Source organism: Pseudochaenichthys georgianus, chromosome 8 (genome assembly GCF_902827115.2).
Source record: "Pseudochaenichthys georgianus chromosome 8, fPseGeo1.2, whole genome shotgun sequence".
In the NCBI taxonomy this organism is placed as follows: domain Eukaryota; kingdom Metazoa; phylum Chordata; class Actinopteri; order Perciformes; family Channichthyidae; genus Pseudochaenichthys; species Pseudochaenichthys georgianus.
In genome coordinates, this window is record NC_047510.2 from 12650288 (window position 1) to 12667308 (window position 17021).

Below are 17021 nucleotides of genomic sequence, written 5' to 3' on the forward strand. Positions count from 1 at the left end.
TGTGATCGTAGCAACATCGGGCCATTCGTGAGGGCATCTAAGCCATCGTATGACCGCCGGTGGAGTTTCTCAGGCTCCGGCAGCAACTTCGTGAGCGGCAACTTCGTAATGCACTCGTGAGGGCATCTTGTCAAATCGTGTCATCTTCGTGTTATCATCGGTGCATTCACATTCACTCTGATCGGGGCGAATGCCCGATGGCACCAAGGATAACAAGATGCCCTCACGATGGCTTTACGAAGGGCAAAATTGACACACGAATTCAACACAAAAATGAACCTTCGCAAGGTCCTTCGGCAATTTTTTGGCATGCCAAGGATTTTGCCTCCGCTCACGAAGTTGCTGCCGGAGCCTGAGAAACTCCGCCAGCGGTCATACGATGGCTTAAGATGCCCTCACGAATGGCCCGATGTTGCTACGATCACAGCCGAATGTGAACATTTCCTTTATCGTGTGTCCATCGGGTTGTTTTATTGCACAACAAAATCATGTAAATATATTATGTAAATAACCCAATTTGTGTTCTGTGAAACTAAAAAGGATATAATATATTATTTTGAAGGACAGTTGACAGGAAATTGTTGTTGTTATGGAAACAACATTACGGAGAAAACGTAATATTTTCTACATATAAAGACGGAGAAAGTAAAGAACAAAGTCTGAAGATATCAGTACAGTATCATACTTACTGTAACATAATTGTTTTTGGTACTTTCATTGCAGTTGTATGTCTTAAATGTAATGTAAATGTCGCCTTCGTGTGTGGTTCGGGGCCATCTTCGTGCGAAATTCACAATTCCATATTCGTGTGTCCATCGGGTGTCAATTTCGGGACAGTGTGACAGGGCCTTTAAGGCAAGACATAAGCAGACTTCCATACTTTTGGAATTGTATTTGTGCTGAGGGAGAGGTTAAAAAGAGAAGTAAGAGGTGGAGCAATAAAGTCTGCAGCTATCTTTAAAAAGAAAGGTTCTAAGTTGTCCGGGCCAGCCGGTTTCCTAGGATCTAGCTTAGATAAGGCTTCATGAACAACATCAACAGTAAAAGGGGTAAAACTGAAAGGGTTTTCCAGACCATGTTGTTCAGAGTCACAGACTGTGGTGTTTACAGAAGCAGAGTTAGTGACAGAATCAAATAGAGAACCACAGGACACAAAATGCTCATTAAAGCAATTTAGCATAGTGGCCCTGTCCGATATAGAGCCAGATGCTGTGGTAAGGCACGGAGGTAGCTCATTACGGATATCACCGGTTGATATCGATTTTATTGCTTTCCAAAATTTCCTAGGATTATTTAGGTTTTCTGTGGTAACTGACAAATAGTACTTCGACTTTGCACTTTTGACATTTGAAGTGAAGCTATTCCTTAGCTGCCTAAAACGCAGCCATTCTACCTCTGAGCCTGATTTCCTAGCCTTTGCCCAGGCCTTGTTTCTCTCATGAAGGAGACTGGACAGCTCAGCAGAAAACCAAGGATTGTCTCGTCCCTTTACTCTAAATTTACGCAGCGGTGCATGTCTATCAATGATCTCCATAAAACCAAGATAAAAATAAGACCATGCGGTTTCTACATCAGCACACAGATCGATTTTACCCCAATCAAAATCAAACAGATCATGCACAAAACCCTGCTCCACAAAATGTTTTATGTCTCTCTTGATGATAATGCGAGGTTTAACCTTTTGGACCTTAGTGTCCCTAATTGTGGCTACAACACAGTGATCACTCAGATCATTTGCAAATACTCCCACAGAAGAATATTTATGGGGAACATTAGTTAAAATGAGATCAATTAGGGAGGATTTATTAGGGGACTTAATATTTGGGCGAGTAGGACTGTCTATAATCTGGGTACAATTCAATGAGATACAAAGGTTTTTAAAATCCTCTGACACTGCAGTTAACCAGTCCCAGTTAAAATCTCCAAGTAGCACTATTTCCTTGTAGTCTAGTTGTGATAAAAGATTTGCTAGTGAAGACAAGGAGTCTTTGACAGCTGAGGGGGGTCTGTAGCGACCCACCACCATGACCTGTTGACCCTTTGCCACTTCTATATTTAAGGCTAAAAATTCAAATTGCTTACTGATCGATTTGGAAACTAATGTGGTTACACTGAACTTATTCTTAACATAAATTGCAACGCCACCACCTTTATTAGGCCGGTCGGTACGATACACATTAAAACCATTTAAGGCAATGTCAGAGGCCAAAATAGACTTGTTTAGCCATGTTTCAGATAAAACAATGACGTCAGCATCAGTCGATTTTGCCCAGATACGGACAAAATCTAGTTTACCTAACAGACTGCGCACATTCAAGTGGATGAAACCCAACCCAGACCTAGCTTTAAAATCAGCAGGAGTAGCGATCTGACTATTACTACTGGGCGGACCAGGGTTAGGTTGTACATTTCCTGACAGTAATAACAACAAAAAAAACAGGCATCTTTTCCTCTTAAATGACACACATACATTGTCATCTAATTTAGAAACACCGGAAAAGTCTGCGAGAGTGTGATTAGAGCTTAAGAAGCAGTCCTGAAAAACCATCATCGCAGGAAAATAAAAAAGACAAACATATTTTGTCGAGCAGATTGACTGTGACAAGGAAACCGGTAATTGTTTGAGCAACACATCCGAACCTTTGCAGGGGATGCCCACTGCGGGTGGCAGAACAGACCTGAATCCAGTAGACTTCTCAGAATGACTAGAGATCTTCTCATAGTCCAAAACAGTTAACAGGCACAGCAGAATCCCAATATGGGCCATTTTCCCAGACCAGCAGAGCATCCGGATAGGCGTGCAAGCAGGCCCGAAATGTGGAGGCGCTCCGTTCTCCTCGCGATATCCCCGGTGCAGAACCTCCTCAGTACAGCAGGATAGGCAAATCAGGACCAGCTCGAGGCGTAGAGGCGCTCCGGTCTCTCAGCGATATCCCCGTGGTAAAACGTCCTCGGCACCGTAGAGCACGATAGGTGGAGCAGGTGGATACAGGCCTCTGCTACAGCAGGTGTAAAGCAGGCCGCAGCCCGAACGTGAAGCCGCTCCGGTCTCTCCGTTACGCCCCCCGGGGTAAAATCTCGCCAGGACAGCAGCACACGACAAGTGGAAGCAGGTCCCCGCCACAGCACAACTGGGCAGGTGGAAAAAAGGGGGCCCAAACAACAACGTGCAGCCGCTCCGTCTCTCCGCGACTTCCCGGGAAAAACCTCCCCACAACAGCACAGGTGCACAGGTAAACCTCCTATCCACGCCGACGGAAGAGAGGCAGCCCTGCCCCTCACTTTCCACGCTCTGTGAGGCGGATGAGAAAATGTGCTCCGCTCGCGAAAATGCGCTCCGCTCGCTCTGATCGACGAGTGTAGAGTGACGACGAGTGTATTACTGTTAGCTTCAGCTTAAGTTATAGTACCATTTTTGCACTGACACCATATCATATTTATATAAAAATAAAGGCAATGCACAGTTACATCTCTACTTTACATAAGGGCGTCTGCATCCCAGGCTGTAGTTTCCTTCCCAACATCTCACATTACAGCAACAAAATCCTGCGGTCTTTGTGATTTTTGGCAAACCGATCAACAAATAAGTCAAGATTCAAAGCCTTTGACCTCCTTGACTCAATACTAAGCAGACCCAGATTGCTCAGTCTCTCATCAGTTATGGTGGATCTGAGAAAAGTTTTGACCAGCTTCAATGTAGAAAAACTACGCTCACAGGAAGCAGAACTGACTGGGATTGCGACTGCTATTTTGCAGAGTCTGAAGAGCTCAAAAACACTTCTTTATAAGGCTCAATGAACTGAACAAGCTCCACTGTACTATCAGGTCTCTGCATCCCAGTCTTTATTTTCCTATCTAAAATTCTGCTGAACTGATGTAGCTCATGCCCCAAGTCCTCAATATTTGCATCATACAACTGAGCAAATGAAAACAGAGTTGTCTCCTTCAGAAATGCATTACTTTTGGGGTTAAGAGCTTGGATGCTATTCATCATGTCACAGTTTGTGTTTGAAAACCGTCTATTAAGCTCATTGAGCATCTGATCAATGACAGGGTAGAAAAAGGCTGTACGAAGCCCGTGTTTCTGTCTCCCTCTGTCCAACAGTAGTCAGTACGAAGCTTTCAGCAGGTTTAGAGCTCAGTCATTTTTTGTCGTTTTGCTGCTGGCTGTATTGCAGTATCACATTGCTCAGAAATGTTCAACACTTCATCCCACAAGTTATCAAAAAATGACTCCTGCCTGAAGTCATTCAATGTCTGAACTAAATATCCAACTAAATCCACAGCCTTTGAAAGGTCAAGGGATGAAGACTGTAACATGTCAGAGAGAAATGTTGTTTCTGCAAACACTTTACGGAGTGTTACAAGATGCACAATGAATTCTAGATCCAACTGTGCCAGCAGACCACGTGCCTCAATAGATCTCTCACCATTGCGTTCTTGGGCTATGTCTTGCAGTACTCGCTTGAGGGCCGGTAATCTATCCATAATGTTAATGTTTCCATTATGCTACAATGATGGGGAGTTGTCTTTTCTCTTACTGTGCCACAGAACAACACAAACACTTGTATTTGTATTGTTATTATTTTTAAAGTAAAGTAACTTGTTACTAGTTACTTTTATAATTTAGTAACTAATAAAGTAACTTGTTACCTTTTTGAGAGCAGTAACTATAACTATTGCTAGTTACTTTTTAAAAGTAACTTGCCCAACACTGGTAATAAATCATCATTTCACTTTTCATTTTTAGGGGGGCCACAGGGGGGTCAGAGGCCAGTGTTAGGGGGGCACTGGCCCCCCCTGCCCCCCCCTAGAACCGCCGCTGCTCCTCTGCTTCAGGTTTAAAGACTATAACACGAAAAGGCACAGCAGCTGATAGATTCCATTTAAAGTGTGATTCAACCTAGCACAAAATATAGTTTGTCACTAGCACAAACCTACTTCGACCTTCTGCTTTAAGGCCATGAAGATTCAGACTTTTGTGTGATTTTTAACTGAAAGACTCTTCAAGTCTTGTTCTTCTTCCTCAAATTAATTTGCTTCACTGTACATGCTGCAAGATTGAAATATAGACTTCTGGTTCTTCAAATGTACATCAGCCTCTGTGATGTTTTCGAGCCTTTTTCCATAATAAAAAAGAGAGAACCAATGATTTATTGAGTAGAAGTGAAGTATGAGCAGGCCCCGAGCAACCGCGACAGAAAGGTACAAGGCAGTGTTTGAATCATTCTTCAAGAGCTGGGTTTCAATAGGTTATCCACAGAAGAGGGAAAAGAAAAGCCTTCATTACCCACCGCATGAAGCCTAAATGGAAAAGAGAGTGTGGAATGGCTGCCTGTGTCTGATAGGGGAATATACTCAGCTCTGATGCCTTGGGTGTTCTGGCCTGCTGCACTCAGGGCTAACACTGGACCATACAGATTGCTGCCATTATGGAAAGTGGGTCTGTGGTGGCAAATAGAAGATCTGCTAAGGCAACATACCCTGATGGATGCCTCAGGCTCATCTGAAGAGCTGCATACACAATAAGATGTGATTTGCAAAGCAGGAAAACTGTATTTTAAAGTAGCTTCTGCTTTGTTTACAAGTCAACACCGGCGCAGGCGTTGTTTTTTTTTGTTGCCATATGCTTTGAATATATAGAAATTTGTATTGATTGGGATAAACCCCTTGAGATGCACCATCTCGTTTTCAAGGGGGTCCCGAAAACGAGATGGTACTGGGACAAGAGAGGAAGATACAGTGTTTGAATTCAAAATCCACATGCAACATCTACAGTTCCTCCTTTTTATTGTAAGCACTCTTGCGTGTATTTGTGTTTGCCCTAACACAGGGTTCTAGCCCGGCTCTAATGTATGCATGGCTTTCAGTGTTGGGGCGATGAATCAGTTGGAGGCTCACTAGAGTGAGTCACTGTGGACAAACAAAACACAGCCAAAGCATTGTAAATGAGAGGTGGCTTCTCAGGTTTAACTTAAACTCCATTTGGCCGCTAAAAGGGTTTTTCACACCAGTGCCACGCTGTGAGCGGGTGGAGATCAGGTCAGATGAGCTCAGTCTCTTCCGTTCGGTATTTGCAATAAAAGGTCAGAGACTGGGGAATAATAACGAGGCACCGTTTTTCTTTAGAGCTCCTTTGCCTTGCACACAGATATTCTGCTGAATTTGTTCATATTCATTTCATGGAACATTTGATTTGGAACCTCTTTCCTCCCAGGGGCTTCCAGAGTGTTCTTTTCTTCAATGCTCTCCTGCCGCTGCTCTTTTGTCGTTGTGAAGGTGGTTTTGTAATAGCAGCCTTTAGAATGCTGTTGCAGTGTCCACCACAGCATGTATTTATCCTCTTTATCTGCTCTTGACTTCACTGACAGGTGCTTTTGGCTTGGTCATCTCAGCCCGATTGCAGATCATTTCATAATATTGAGTGAACAGAGGAGATTTGCAATTAAAAAAGGTTTTCTTTTCAGCAAAACGGCACTTCATTTGTGTTATGCTTGCTTTTATGTGCATTTGAATAAAACTTGCGGTGAACTGTTGTTGGACATCACTACTATTAATTGACATGGTCTGCCTAATTGTTCCATTGTGTTACCTGCTGAAATATCGGAGGTAATTCAATACAAACAGCACATAGCAAAACATTTAACACATTTGGTAAAAAAAGAGGGAACTGGAAGGCAGACATGCTGAATTGGCAATAGAGACATACCAGCTTATTCTTCTACAGGGAATTTATGGAATATAAATCACAAAAAGGCTAAACCTTTTAGCTATAGATTCACACATATAGGAATTTGTTATTTGGTGGAACAGTGGCTCCGTCTAGGCTTCCCAGGCTAAAGCTGTCTGTCTGCTCGCAGACTTTCCCATTGGTTGGGTTTTATTTATAAATCTCTGCTTGGGTTGGTTCCCTCCTACATTTGCACATATATGTCAAAGAGAAAGTCTATATGGCCTGCGCTCCCAAGATTTTATTCAGATGCTGGTTCCTACAGTGAGAACAAAACTGGGTAAAACAGCTTTTAAATATGCTGCCCCCACAGCTTGGAACATTGTAGAAGGAGCTGAAACTCTCAGATTGAATCACTATGGGGGAATTCAGGTCCATCTTAAAGGACAGAGAACAAGACGCCATTGGTCGATGTGAGTGCTCGTATATCCTAAAATCGTTTTAAATGTTGCCAGTTTTGAATGATTTGTAATAGTTTGTTTTACTTCGCATATTGACTGGCTAATGCGCCATTTTATTTGTGTTTTACAGCTGTATTTGTCTGTGTTTTATCTGTTGTAACTTCGTACATGCTGCCCCTCTTGGCCAGGTCACTCTTGGAAAAGAGATTTTAATCTCAATGAGTCTTTTACCTGGTTAAATAAAGGATATATATAAAGCAAGGATTAAAAAAAAGGAAATATCAATAACGTTTCAGTGCAAAGACTTGTGTCCCCAGCTTGATGTATGAGAAAAACCACAACACTTGTATGATTGTAATTTGATAAATTTAACTCAGAAAAAGGTCAGATGACAGCGGGGAATGGCCTTTGGGTCCATGATGGCAGGTGGGGTTTGAAGAATATTTACTCTGCCATAAACTGTCACATTTATTCTATTCTAACATTATCCCTGCTGTGAAAGGCATGTACGCTAACACACTAAAGCACCTTCTTGCCCTTTGTGTCCCCCCACAAGGCTACTCATGTTGACCTGGGTCTGAGGCCGAACTGGCTTTCAAAAACACAAGATTATCTCTGGGTTAATGTGCTCATTTTCAAGCACATTTTCAAATGTCTTTCATCAGTTAATTATGAGTGGTACACACTTATCCTAAATAGTTCTGGGTTTGCCCAGAAGTATCTGTGTAACTACCTGAACAATATGTTTTCTTTTTATCTGCTTCATAAATGTCAACCTGCGTCGGTGTATAAATTCCCCTTGCAATTTGTCAAATGGACAAATTGCTGCAAAACTCACACTATTACTGTTGATTGCAGCCTTTTAAGTATTACTGCATACCTGAGCAGCAAGCAGCATGACATATTTTGAAAAATAAATGCTGCAATTAAAGCTGAAATAATGACTGATAAGTGATGTAATATAATATGTTTGGGCACTGAATACATCTACTTTTAAATAAGTATAACCTCTACACTTTGTTAAAGGTGAACACATGTAATAAACAGTAGTACAACAGCCAGTTTGGTATGACAAGATGCGTATTGTGGCTAATGTTTGCATATGATGACGTTCGATAGATATTCCTGTGCAGCTGATATGAATGATTAATGCTTGTGATATTGTTAAAATACGGTAGGATTTACTACCATTCAAATGTATATCACCGAGTGGATTTCCTGGTATTATCTTATCGTATGAAACTGCATAAAACGCAAAAACAGATTAAGTATTCACAAAAGAAAAGCAAAGTCTTCTAAGGATTTCTTATACTGTGTTTTGTTTTTCAGAAACAAATTTAAAAAGAAACGTCAAAAAAAGAAAATATCATTGTGGGATTTCTTTTTTTATCTGGCCTCTGCAGATAAGAAGAGCAAGAGCATTTTTATAACCGTGGCTTTTCTCCATTTGCAAAAAAACTTAATTTAATTTAGGAAGATCCAGTAATCACACCTTGTGCTCAATTTCTCTCTTGAATCAGTGCTCAAAAGGATTTTAATTTATGCATGATGGTTTTCAGAGAAAAACCCTAAATGCATTGATTTGAGTTTCCTTTCATGCGGGTCTTGTATAATTGATTTAATTTCAGCTTCTAAACATTGGCCTTCCTCAATTGCATCTGACAGTCCTCAGGTTAATGGTGTGAAACCACGGACCCTGCTTCCCCCGACCTGTCAAGTGGTAATTGGCCAACAGTTTCCTTAAATTGCATTCTGCCACAGGGACTGCAAACACCTCTTAAATTATGTACAAAATAATTGGTAGGACATGAACAACAAGGGCATCCAGTAAACATGAGGCCTATGCTTTCACTGCAACATTTAATTTATAACATGTTGTAGAAGTGCATTTATTATCTTGATAAAATGTAATTAATATCGACTATGTGTTCTTGTCTTTTGCAGGTTATTCCTCCATGCACATGAAAGAGACACAGAAGAGAAGACAGTGGCAGAAACGATAAGATGAGACCATTTAATGATGGTAACCTCTAGGGAGAAAAGCACAAGCCAACCCGAGGCAGTATCTCTTTTAAGCACCACCACAACTTTCCTGCAGGCAAACCTCAATGAAAGGAATTCAGTGTAAGGAAGGTTTCTCCTGTTTTTCTGATTGGCACATGGGGGCAATACCATCCATCAATGAGGAGAAAACATCTCAAAGGAATGTTTCTGGCCCGGCGAACAGCTAAACATACAGCTGATATTCCAACAGGATCTTCTCAGCTGCACTGAAACCACCACAGTATCACCCTCATCTAATTTGTTGGTCCCTGCACATCACTCTCAGAGAAGCACCAATGGCCTGCGGCTCAGGCGTGGTGATGAGTGCCCTTTTTTGGTCTGTAGCCATTGTATATATGACTCATATTGGCAGAGTCAGTGGAGACTGCTGGCTGATTGAGGGTGAAAAGGGCTTTGTTTGGCTTGCGATTTGTAGCCAAAACCAACCACCTTATGAGGCCATCCCACAGCATATCAACAGCACCATTGTTGACCTTCGTCTGAATGAAAACAAAATCAAAAGTATCCAATACTCTGCCCTTAGTCGCTTTGCCAACTTGACCTACCTGAACATGACGAAGAATGACATCTCCTACATAGAGGATGGGGCCTTTTCTGCTCAGTTTAACTTACAAGTCCTTCAAATGGGCTTCAACAAGTTGCGGAACCTGACAGAGGGGATCCTCAGGGGCTTAGGAAAGCTGCAGTACCTCTACCTCCAGGCAAACCTGATTGAGACTGTGACATCCAATGCCTTTTTGGAATGCCTCAACATTGAGAACATTGACCTCTCTATGAACAGAATCCAGCAGTTAGACGGGTCTACGTTTACCACTTTGAATAAACTGACCACCTGCGAGCTGTACACCAACCCATTCAACTGCTCCTGTGAATTACTTGGTTTTGTCAAATGGCTCTCAGTTTTCCCTAACAGGACAAATGAGCGGATGGTCTGCGACTCCCCACCTGGCGTCTCTGGTTATAGTTTATTGAGCCAGAATCCAAACAAACCAGCATATCGAAATGCGCTTCACATGCTCACCACTGTGTGTACTGACGACTATTCGACACCTTTCTTTGCCGTGCCCACTGAATCCACGACACCCCCACCGGACTCGACACTCTGTGGGCTGGAAGATTGCCCCTCAGGCACAGAACCAGAAGACATTACCATCAGTACAACCTACACTGACGTGGAAGTCAACCCTGTGATGAAACAGAAGCAAGTATCGAATACAGGTGCCACCATCACGGTTCAGATTCCTCACCCCTACAAGAAGATGTACATTCTGGTTCTGTACAACAACAGCTTTTTCACAGATATTCAAACCCTGAAAGATATAAAGGAGGACATTGACCTTAAAAACCTAAAACCCCACACTAACTACACGTACTGTGTCGCTTCAATACGCAATTCTCTCAGACACAACCACACCTGTCTGACCATCACTACAGGCCCTTGGCATGGAAAGGACAGAGCTGTGAACAATGCGACTGCTACTCATTACATCATGACGATTTTGGGCTGCCTCCTTAGCATGGTCATTTTTCTGGGTGTGGTCTACGTTTGCTTGCGAAAAAAGCGTCAGCAAGATGAAAAGCACAAAAAAGCGTGCAGCCTGAAGAAAAATATAATAGAGCTCAAATATGGGCAAGAGCTAGAGGGTGCGACTATATCTCGAATGTCGCAGAAGCAGTTGTTGGCCGGGGAGAACATGGCACGTATGCCATACTTACCATCTGCTGCTGAAATGGAGCAGTATAAGTTTCAAGAGATGAGTGATACTCATAAAATGATGAAAGGAAATTACATGGAGGTGCGGAGCATGGACCACCACGAACGCAGGGAATGTGACATGGGAATGCCAGGGAATAGCCAGGGGTCGGTGGCAGAGATTTGCACCATTGCAAAAGAGGTGGATAAAGTCAATCAGATTATTAACAACTGTATAGATGCGCTCAAGTCAGAATCCACCTCTTTTCAAGGGAAGTCTGGAGCCGTGTCCAACGCAGAGCCCCAGCTTGTGATGCTATCAGAACACCCACAGAATAAAGCTGGCCTTCTGTCCCCAGCGTACACAGACAGCTATCACCACTCCCTGCAGAGGCATCGGACTTCTGATGTCTCGCCAAAGAGGCCCAGCACCGCCACAGGAGGGTCCTCGCGCAGCCCAAGGCCTTATCGCTCTGAATCCAAGTACATAGAGAAAAGTTCCCCAACAGGAGAGAACCTGCTCACTGTAACCCCTGCTGCCGCCATCCTGAGGGCTGAGGCAGAGAAGATGCGTCAGTACAGTGACCACCGCCACGCTTACCCCGACGCTCAGATAGAGGAGCTCGATGGTCCTGGCGGCCACAAGACCTCCATGTTGGAGCCCCTCACTCACTCCCGCAGCAGAGACTTATCATATTCCCAGCTGTCATCTCAGTATCACAATCTAAGCTACTCCTCCAGTCCCGAGTACTACTGCAAACCTTCACACAGCATCTGGGAAAAATTCAAATTCAACCGGAAACGGAACAAAGACGAGGAGTACATGGCGGCGGGCCACGCACTGCGTAAGAAAGTCCAGTTTGCAAAGGATGAGGACCTGCATGATATTTTAGACTACTGGAAAGGTGTTTCATCCCAACAGAAATCATAACCTCTTTTGGTGTTTTTAAATATGGACCACACATTGCAGAAATGACACAAGAACCTCGTCTGACAATTGAATCAATGGATACTTCCATATTACTCACTCACTCAAGTGTACCACAATCTATTTTGACGGTGTTGAAGATGGGATAAAGAGTCTTTAAATTTGTCATATGATGTAAAGCATTCAGCGGAAACACTTTTATCTATTAAAGAGAAAATATATTGCAAATTAATAATATATATGTTACAATGGATTATAGGTTTTTGGGTATCGCATGGCCAAGTCCTGTGACAGTGGATTTCCTGTTGTGTAATATGAAACTAATATATGAAGATATGTCTACTGAAATCTCAATATTTTTGAGGACCTACCTGGACCCTTCATATAAAGAGTTTGTTTCTTCCCTCCCTGCATATATTTAATTCTACAAATCTATGTACAGATATATATATTTGAAATGTTTGCTGTGTAAATGGATACGTATTAGTGGATGAATCAGGTTTATGAAATGGTGCGCTGTTCATTCAGAATAACTTGTTGCTGAAGAACAGCCACTTAAAACCTGTCAGAACATTTGTCATTTTAACCATCACCGCCTGTTTTTTCTACTCTTTTCCTTTTTAAAAAGCTTTTACATGCATTTAATAGAGACAGATAATTCAGTTTGATTGTCCCCTTTCTCACATAACACAGTGTTCATTGCATGGAATCTCCTAGACTTCATGCTAGCAGGATGCAGTATATTCCATGCTGTAATGAAAGTCTCAATCATCACTTTCATGAACCATCATTTGTATCTGTAGTACCAAAGTAGAAAAAGCTGAAATGTTTACAATATTTCTGCACGGTCTGGGAATTTTAACATACAGCAGTAGTTCCATTTATTATTAGTTTTGGACAAGTTGTATCAGTTACAAAGTGAAAACAATAATATCCACTTACAGGATATGGTATTGAAAGCCTGCTCTTAATCTCTAACATGTTAAAGGGAATGCAGCTCCCCTGTTGTTTAGATAGAGACAACTGTTCTTCCCTGCAGGACAGTCCGATGTATGAATGTAATACATATTCTGATCTCTTTATGGCAGCTTTTAAGTATGGAAGTATTTATTTCAAGCTATTAACGACTGTGTGTTTTCCTTTGCTTCAATATTACTTCCAGTGTATTATATTGCATAATGTCTGATCCGATAACATGCAGGAAAGTAGATTGATGTTCGGATGGGCCTTATTGCTTGCCGATGGGTTTCATTTTAATTTCCAACTGCTAGGCTGTTCAATCTTTCTGTTATGTTTATATGTATTCATGTGGAACCTACTTGCAGAAGGTCACCTTTGAAAAAGAGATCAATGGGATTCACCTGCATAAATAAAGGTTTGAAATGAAATGAATATTATCAAAGTTACATACCAGACGAATATCAACGTGCTAGAGTAAACATTTGAGAATGTGAAACTGAATCCTCTGACTTACTGGCTGTGAATTTGTATTATCATGACATCTTTTGAGTAAATATTAACGCTTTTTTCTTTATAAGATGCTTATTTAACTTATTCCAACAGGCTCATGATGATTCATTGCATATTCACGGATGAGCATTTGTACAGTCAATGCTAGGTTTTAAAATAAAGATTAATTAGGTCATTTTCACATCATTCATAGGCACCTCAAAATACACATAAATATCCATAACTGAGAAGCAGTAAAGGCATACTCTTTGAACTGTGTGTTGAGGTGAGTTTGCAAACTGATAGCAGAGCTTTTAGTTGGTATTTCTCCATTAACTCATAGACATTGAGTATGTAAATATAATTGTAGGCATTATTTAGCCCAATTGTATTTTCTCTATGTTATTATGCCGCTTCCATTCCATGCAAGTGTGTCATGACGCTGATATTATTCATCGATGTGAAGTAAAGTATTCATGAGCCCGATGTGGATGTGTTATGTAAGCACCTTATGAAGTGTTAACTTGGTTGTCTGACTTAATATTTCAACCGCCTTAATATTTTTGGGATATGTGTACAAGTGTATATTTCCTTTTGTTTCTTTCAGTGTTGATACTGTTGACAAGTCTCCATTTGTTGTTATTTTTATAAAAGCATTTCAGTATCTTCTGAGAGCTGTCAGGTTTCTAGTTCATTTAGCTATTTAGCAACATGTTTTTATACTGCATATTGTAGCACTTCTGTGTCTAATAAGAGTGTTGATAAAACCTTTAGAAAGATCAACAGGTGTTGTTCAAGTGCATCAAAACAAACAAGAGCACAAAAATGTGTTTTTTTTATTTTATTTCTTAATACTATGTTATCTGCTTTCAGACAAAGTACTGTGAAATAAAGTTAAGGGTGCACATACAGTATACATCAGCATCTTTATTATGACTTCTGGCCAGAATCACTTTCCCTTACGGCCATTGACTAATGGATTAGGCTTCGTCACTTCAGGCTTTGTTGCGACCGTGAGAGGCAATGTGTTGCCATTATGCCTTGGAAATGTAATTTGGCTTTGAGACATGAACGCCTCGCTCTCTGATTATATTTCTTCACTCTGCTATTTAGGGGCTGGGTCAATTTGTTTAAAAAATGCACGATATATCGACCAAAAGTACTTTTTCCTTTACCCGAGTATGAACCCCTTAGATTAGTTGTTTCAAAATTACATCTAATTCTTAAAAATACGGATTTAAGAACTTAGTAAACTACCTTGGATAGCAAAGCACATATTGCCATCTGCCATTACGGTCACCAGAGCAGAGGTAAACAATTATCGTCAGTCTGCTGTGGAAGAACCATGTAATGGATACAATGTTCGTAAATTACCTCAAACCTCATCCGGCATTTCTGTACTGCATGCCTTGTGTTCTGTAAATAGGCATTAATATACATTTTAGGCCTATGTATATATTGCCAAATACCTATTCAGTGATGTTTTCCTTTTTTACAGAATTTGTCTTAACATACAAAGAGGTAAGGAAAGGGATCTTCATGATCACTAAAATACAGTTTATGAAAGAAAGACTGAATTTAGTAAAATGTTCATATTGGTGTTCTCTACAAATGTTTAGTTTTTTTGTTATTCTAACGGAGCACATATGAAACTTAATACATAAACACAATGTTGACCTATGGTCATTACCAAGCTGTTCCGCTGCGGCAGCACCAGACAAAACAGACAGAAATACAGGCTAATGACAACAGCTGTGCTCTGTGATCAGCTATATTCTCACCTAAAATGAGTGATGGCAGAGGAAGGTAGAGACGACATTAAGGCAGCCACAAAGCATCTGTTACCGTAACCATGGACCTTGGCATCTGAACAGAGGGGGCATACATTTTATTCACAATGGGTGTGGCGAGCGTGTGCATTTACTCAGACATACTGTAGGCCTACATTATTGATGTATCGAGTTCAGGACACTTTTTCTTTAAATAGATTTGTGTTCATGTCCATCCCACGCCACATTTGAACAGGATTAAGCTAATAATGACATTTAGTCCAAAAGAAAAACTGGATTAAGAACTGATTCTTGACCAACGTTGTTTAGATATGTATTTTTCGTTTTTTGGTGACTTTTCTAGTATTAAACCTTTGACAGTATTTTTCAGGTATTGAAAACATAAAGAGGAAATGTAATTGAGGGAATTATCCCTAAAAGTCAAAGTGGATATTTTCGCAATTTTATACCCATCGTATAGTGCGAAAGAGAGCAAAAAAGCTTTATCCACTCAAAGGAGTTTCAATGGAACATGACACAATGCCTACATGTTGCATTTTCTTAAAAGCATGTTTCTCATGAAAGCATTTTTTGAATGTCCTCACTCCCACCTTTCGACTAAAAGGAAACATTCATGCTCATTGACAGAGTCAAAGCCACAATGTTGAAGATGATATTCTTTTGCTCACCCTATTTCTGCTTTCTGGAAGCATAATGAGCGGGGGTTGTTGGTTAGTAAAGGCAAGTTAACAAGTCACACGTTCAGTGCATTTGAAATCACAGGAGCAGGTCAAGGCTGTGTTTTTATGTAGTTCGAAGGTTCACCTTTCTCATTTAGTTCAGTTAAATGTTCTGTCCTCAAAGCACAGCTAATTGTCATTCCTCTTATACATATATAATACCCTGAAAGGTTCCTGAAACTAAAAGGAGTCTATGCTTTCTTTAAAGGAATGCAATGAAATTCAACAACAAAGCGATAACTATATTGCTTTGCCTGACTCACCTCAGCCGTCGATAATGTTTACTGTGCTGCCATCCAATTGCAATTTGCTTGTTTGGCTTGCCTGGAGGGAAATGAAGGGGTGAGACTGTGGAAGTCGTGGTCTTTGATTTGTTGTTGTTCCTCACATCAGTGAACCGCAGAGGTTAGCATGAAGGCAGAAATTACACACAGACTCAAACCAACACCCCCCTCAAGAAGCAGAGCGGCATCGACCTCTGGGAGTGGAAAAGTTTCATAGCTGCACCTACAGTAACATAAACTGTTCCATCTTGATTGATATTCACAGTTATATAACCAAAATATAAACTATTGTTAATGATGATGAAGTAGCTTGGGCAAAAAGCAGAAATGATATTCACTGTGATGGATTTTCTTATCTCAATCAAGTTTCTTTTAAATTTAAGTTTTTTTAAATCAATGAATATTTGGTAGATTTAAAAGACACAGGCTGTGTAATGTGCGTTTACTGTCCGCCACGTTAATTGTGTTTCTGAATTCTGGCTGTGTAAATCTATCCTCTAAATAGGGTACTATAAACATTCACAGTGGAACACAAAAGCACTTTCAATGGCAGGCAAACTACTAAATGTTAACAATTGCAATACAGTGAAAAATACAGTGAGATAGATTTTATAGTTAATTATTACCATTATGAAAATCTGTGATGACTTTCATAGTCCCAAATCTAAATGTACATAGCCTGGATCCTTTTATCTAACAAGGCAAAAACAAATAGCTCTGTTAAGCTAACAATAGTTTAGCATGTGAGCATCTGGAATGCAAGATATTATTTATTTTTCCAAGTGATAGCACACCCTTGTTAACTGAACATGAAACCGTTAAATAACAGGATTAACTGTATTTCACTGCGTGTAGAGGTAAAGTGGCTGAAGTACTTAAGCCACCCGCTACTACACTAACCAATGCAAAAAACCTAGAATCCATAATGTATTGGTTGCTGCTGAGTATTTGTAATCGATGCAA

At 40.8% G+C, this 17021-nt stretch overlaps 1 protein-coding gene across 1 annotated transcript in view; it reads left to right on the forward strand.

The window, feature by feature from the left end:
* Positions 1-14076, forward strand: part of elfn1a (extracellular leucine-rich repeat and fibronectin type III domain containing 1a) — a 92365-nt gene extending 78289 nt beyond the window's left edge. Inside the window, exon 3 of the mRNA XM_034088412.2 lies at positions 9076-14076. Coding sequence (XP_033944303.1) covers positions 9471-11819 — 2349 coding nt within the window. The 5' untranslated portion in view covers positions 9076-9470 and the 3' untranslated portion in view covers positions 11820-14076. The remainder of the gene's footprint in view (positions 1-9075) is intronic.
* The last annotated feature ends 2945 nt before the right edge of the window (positions 14077-17021 follow it).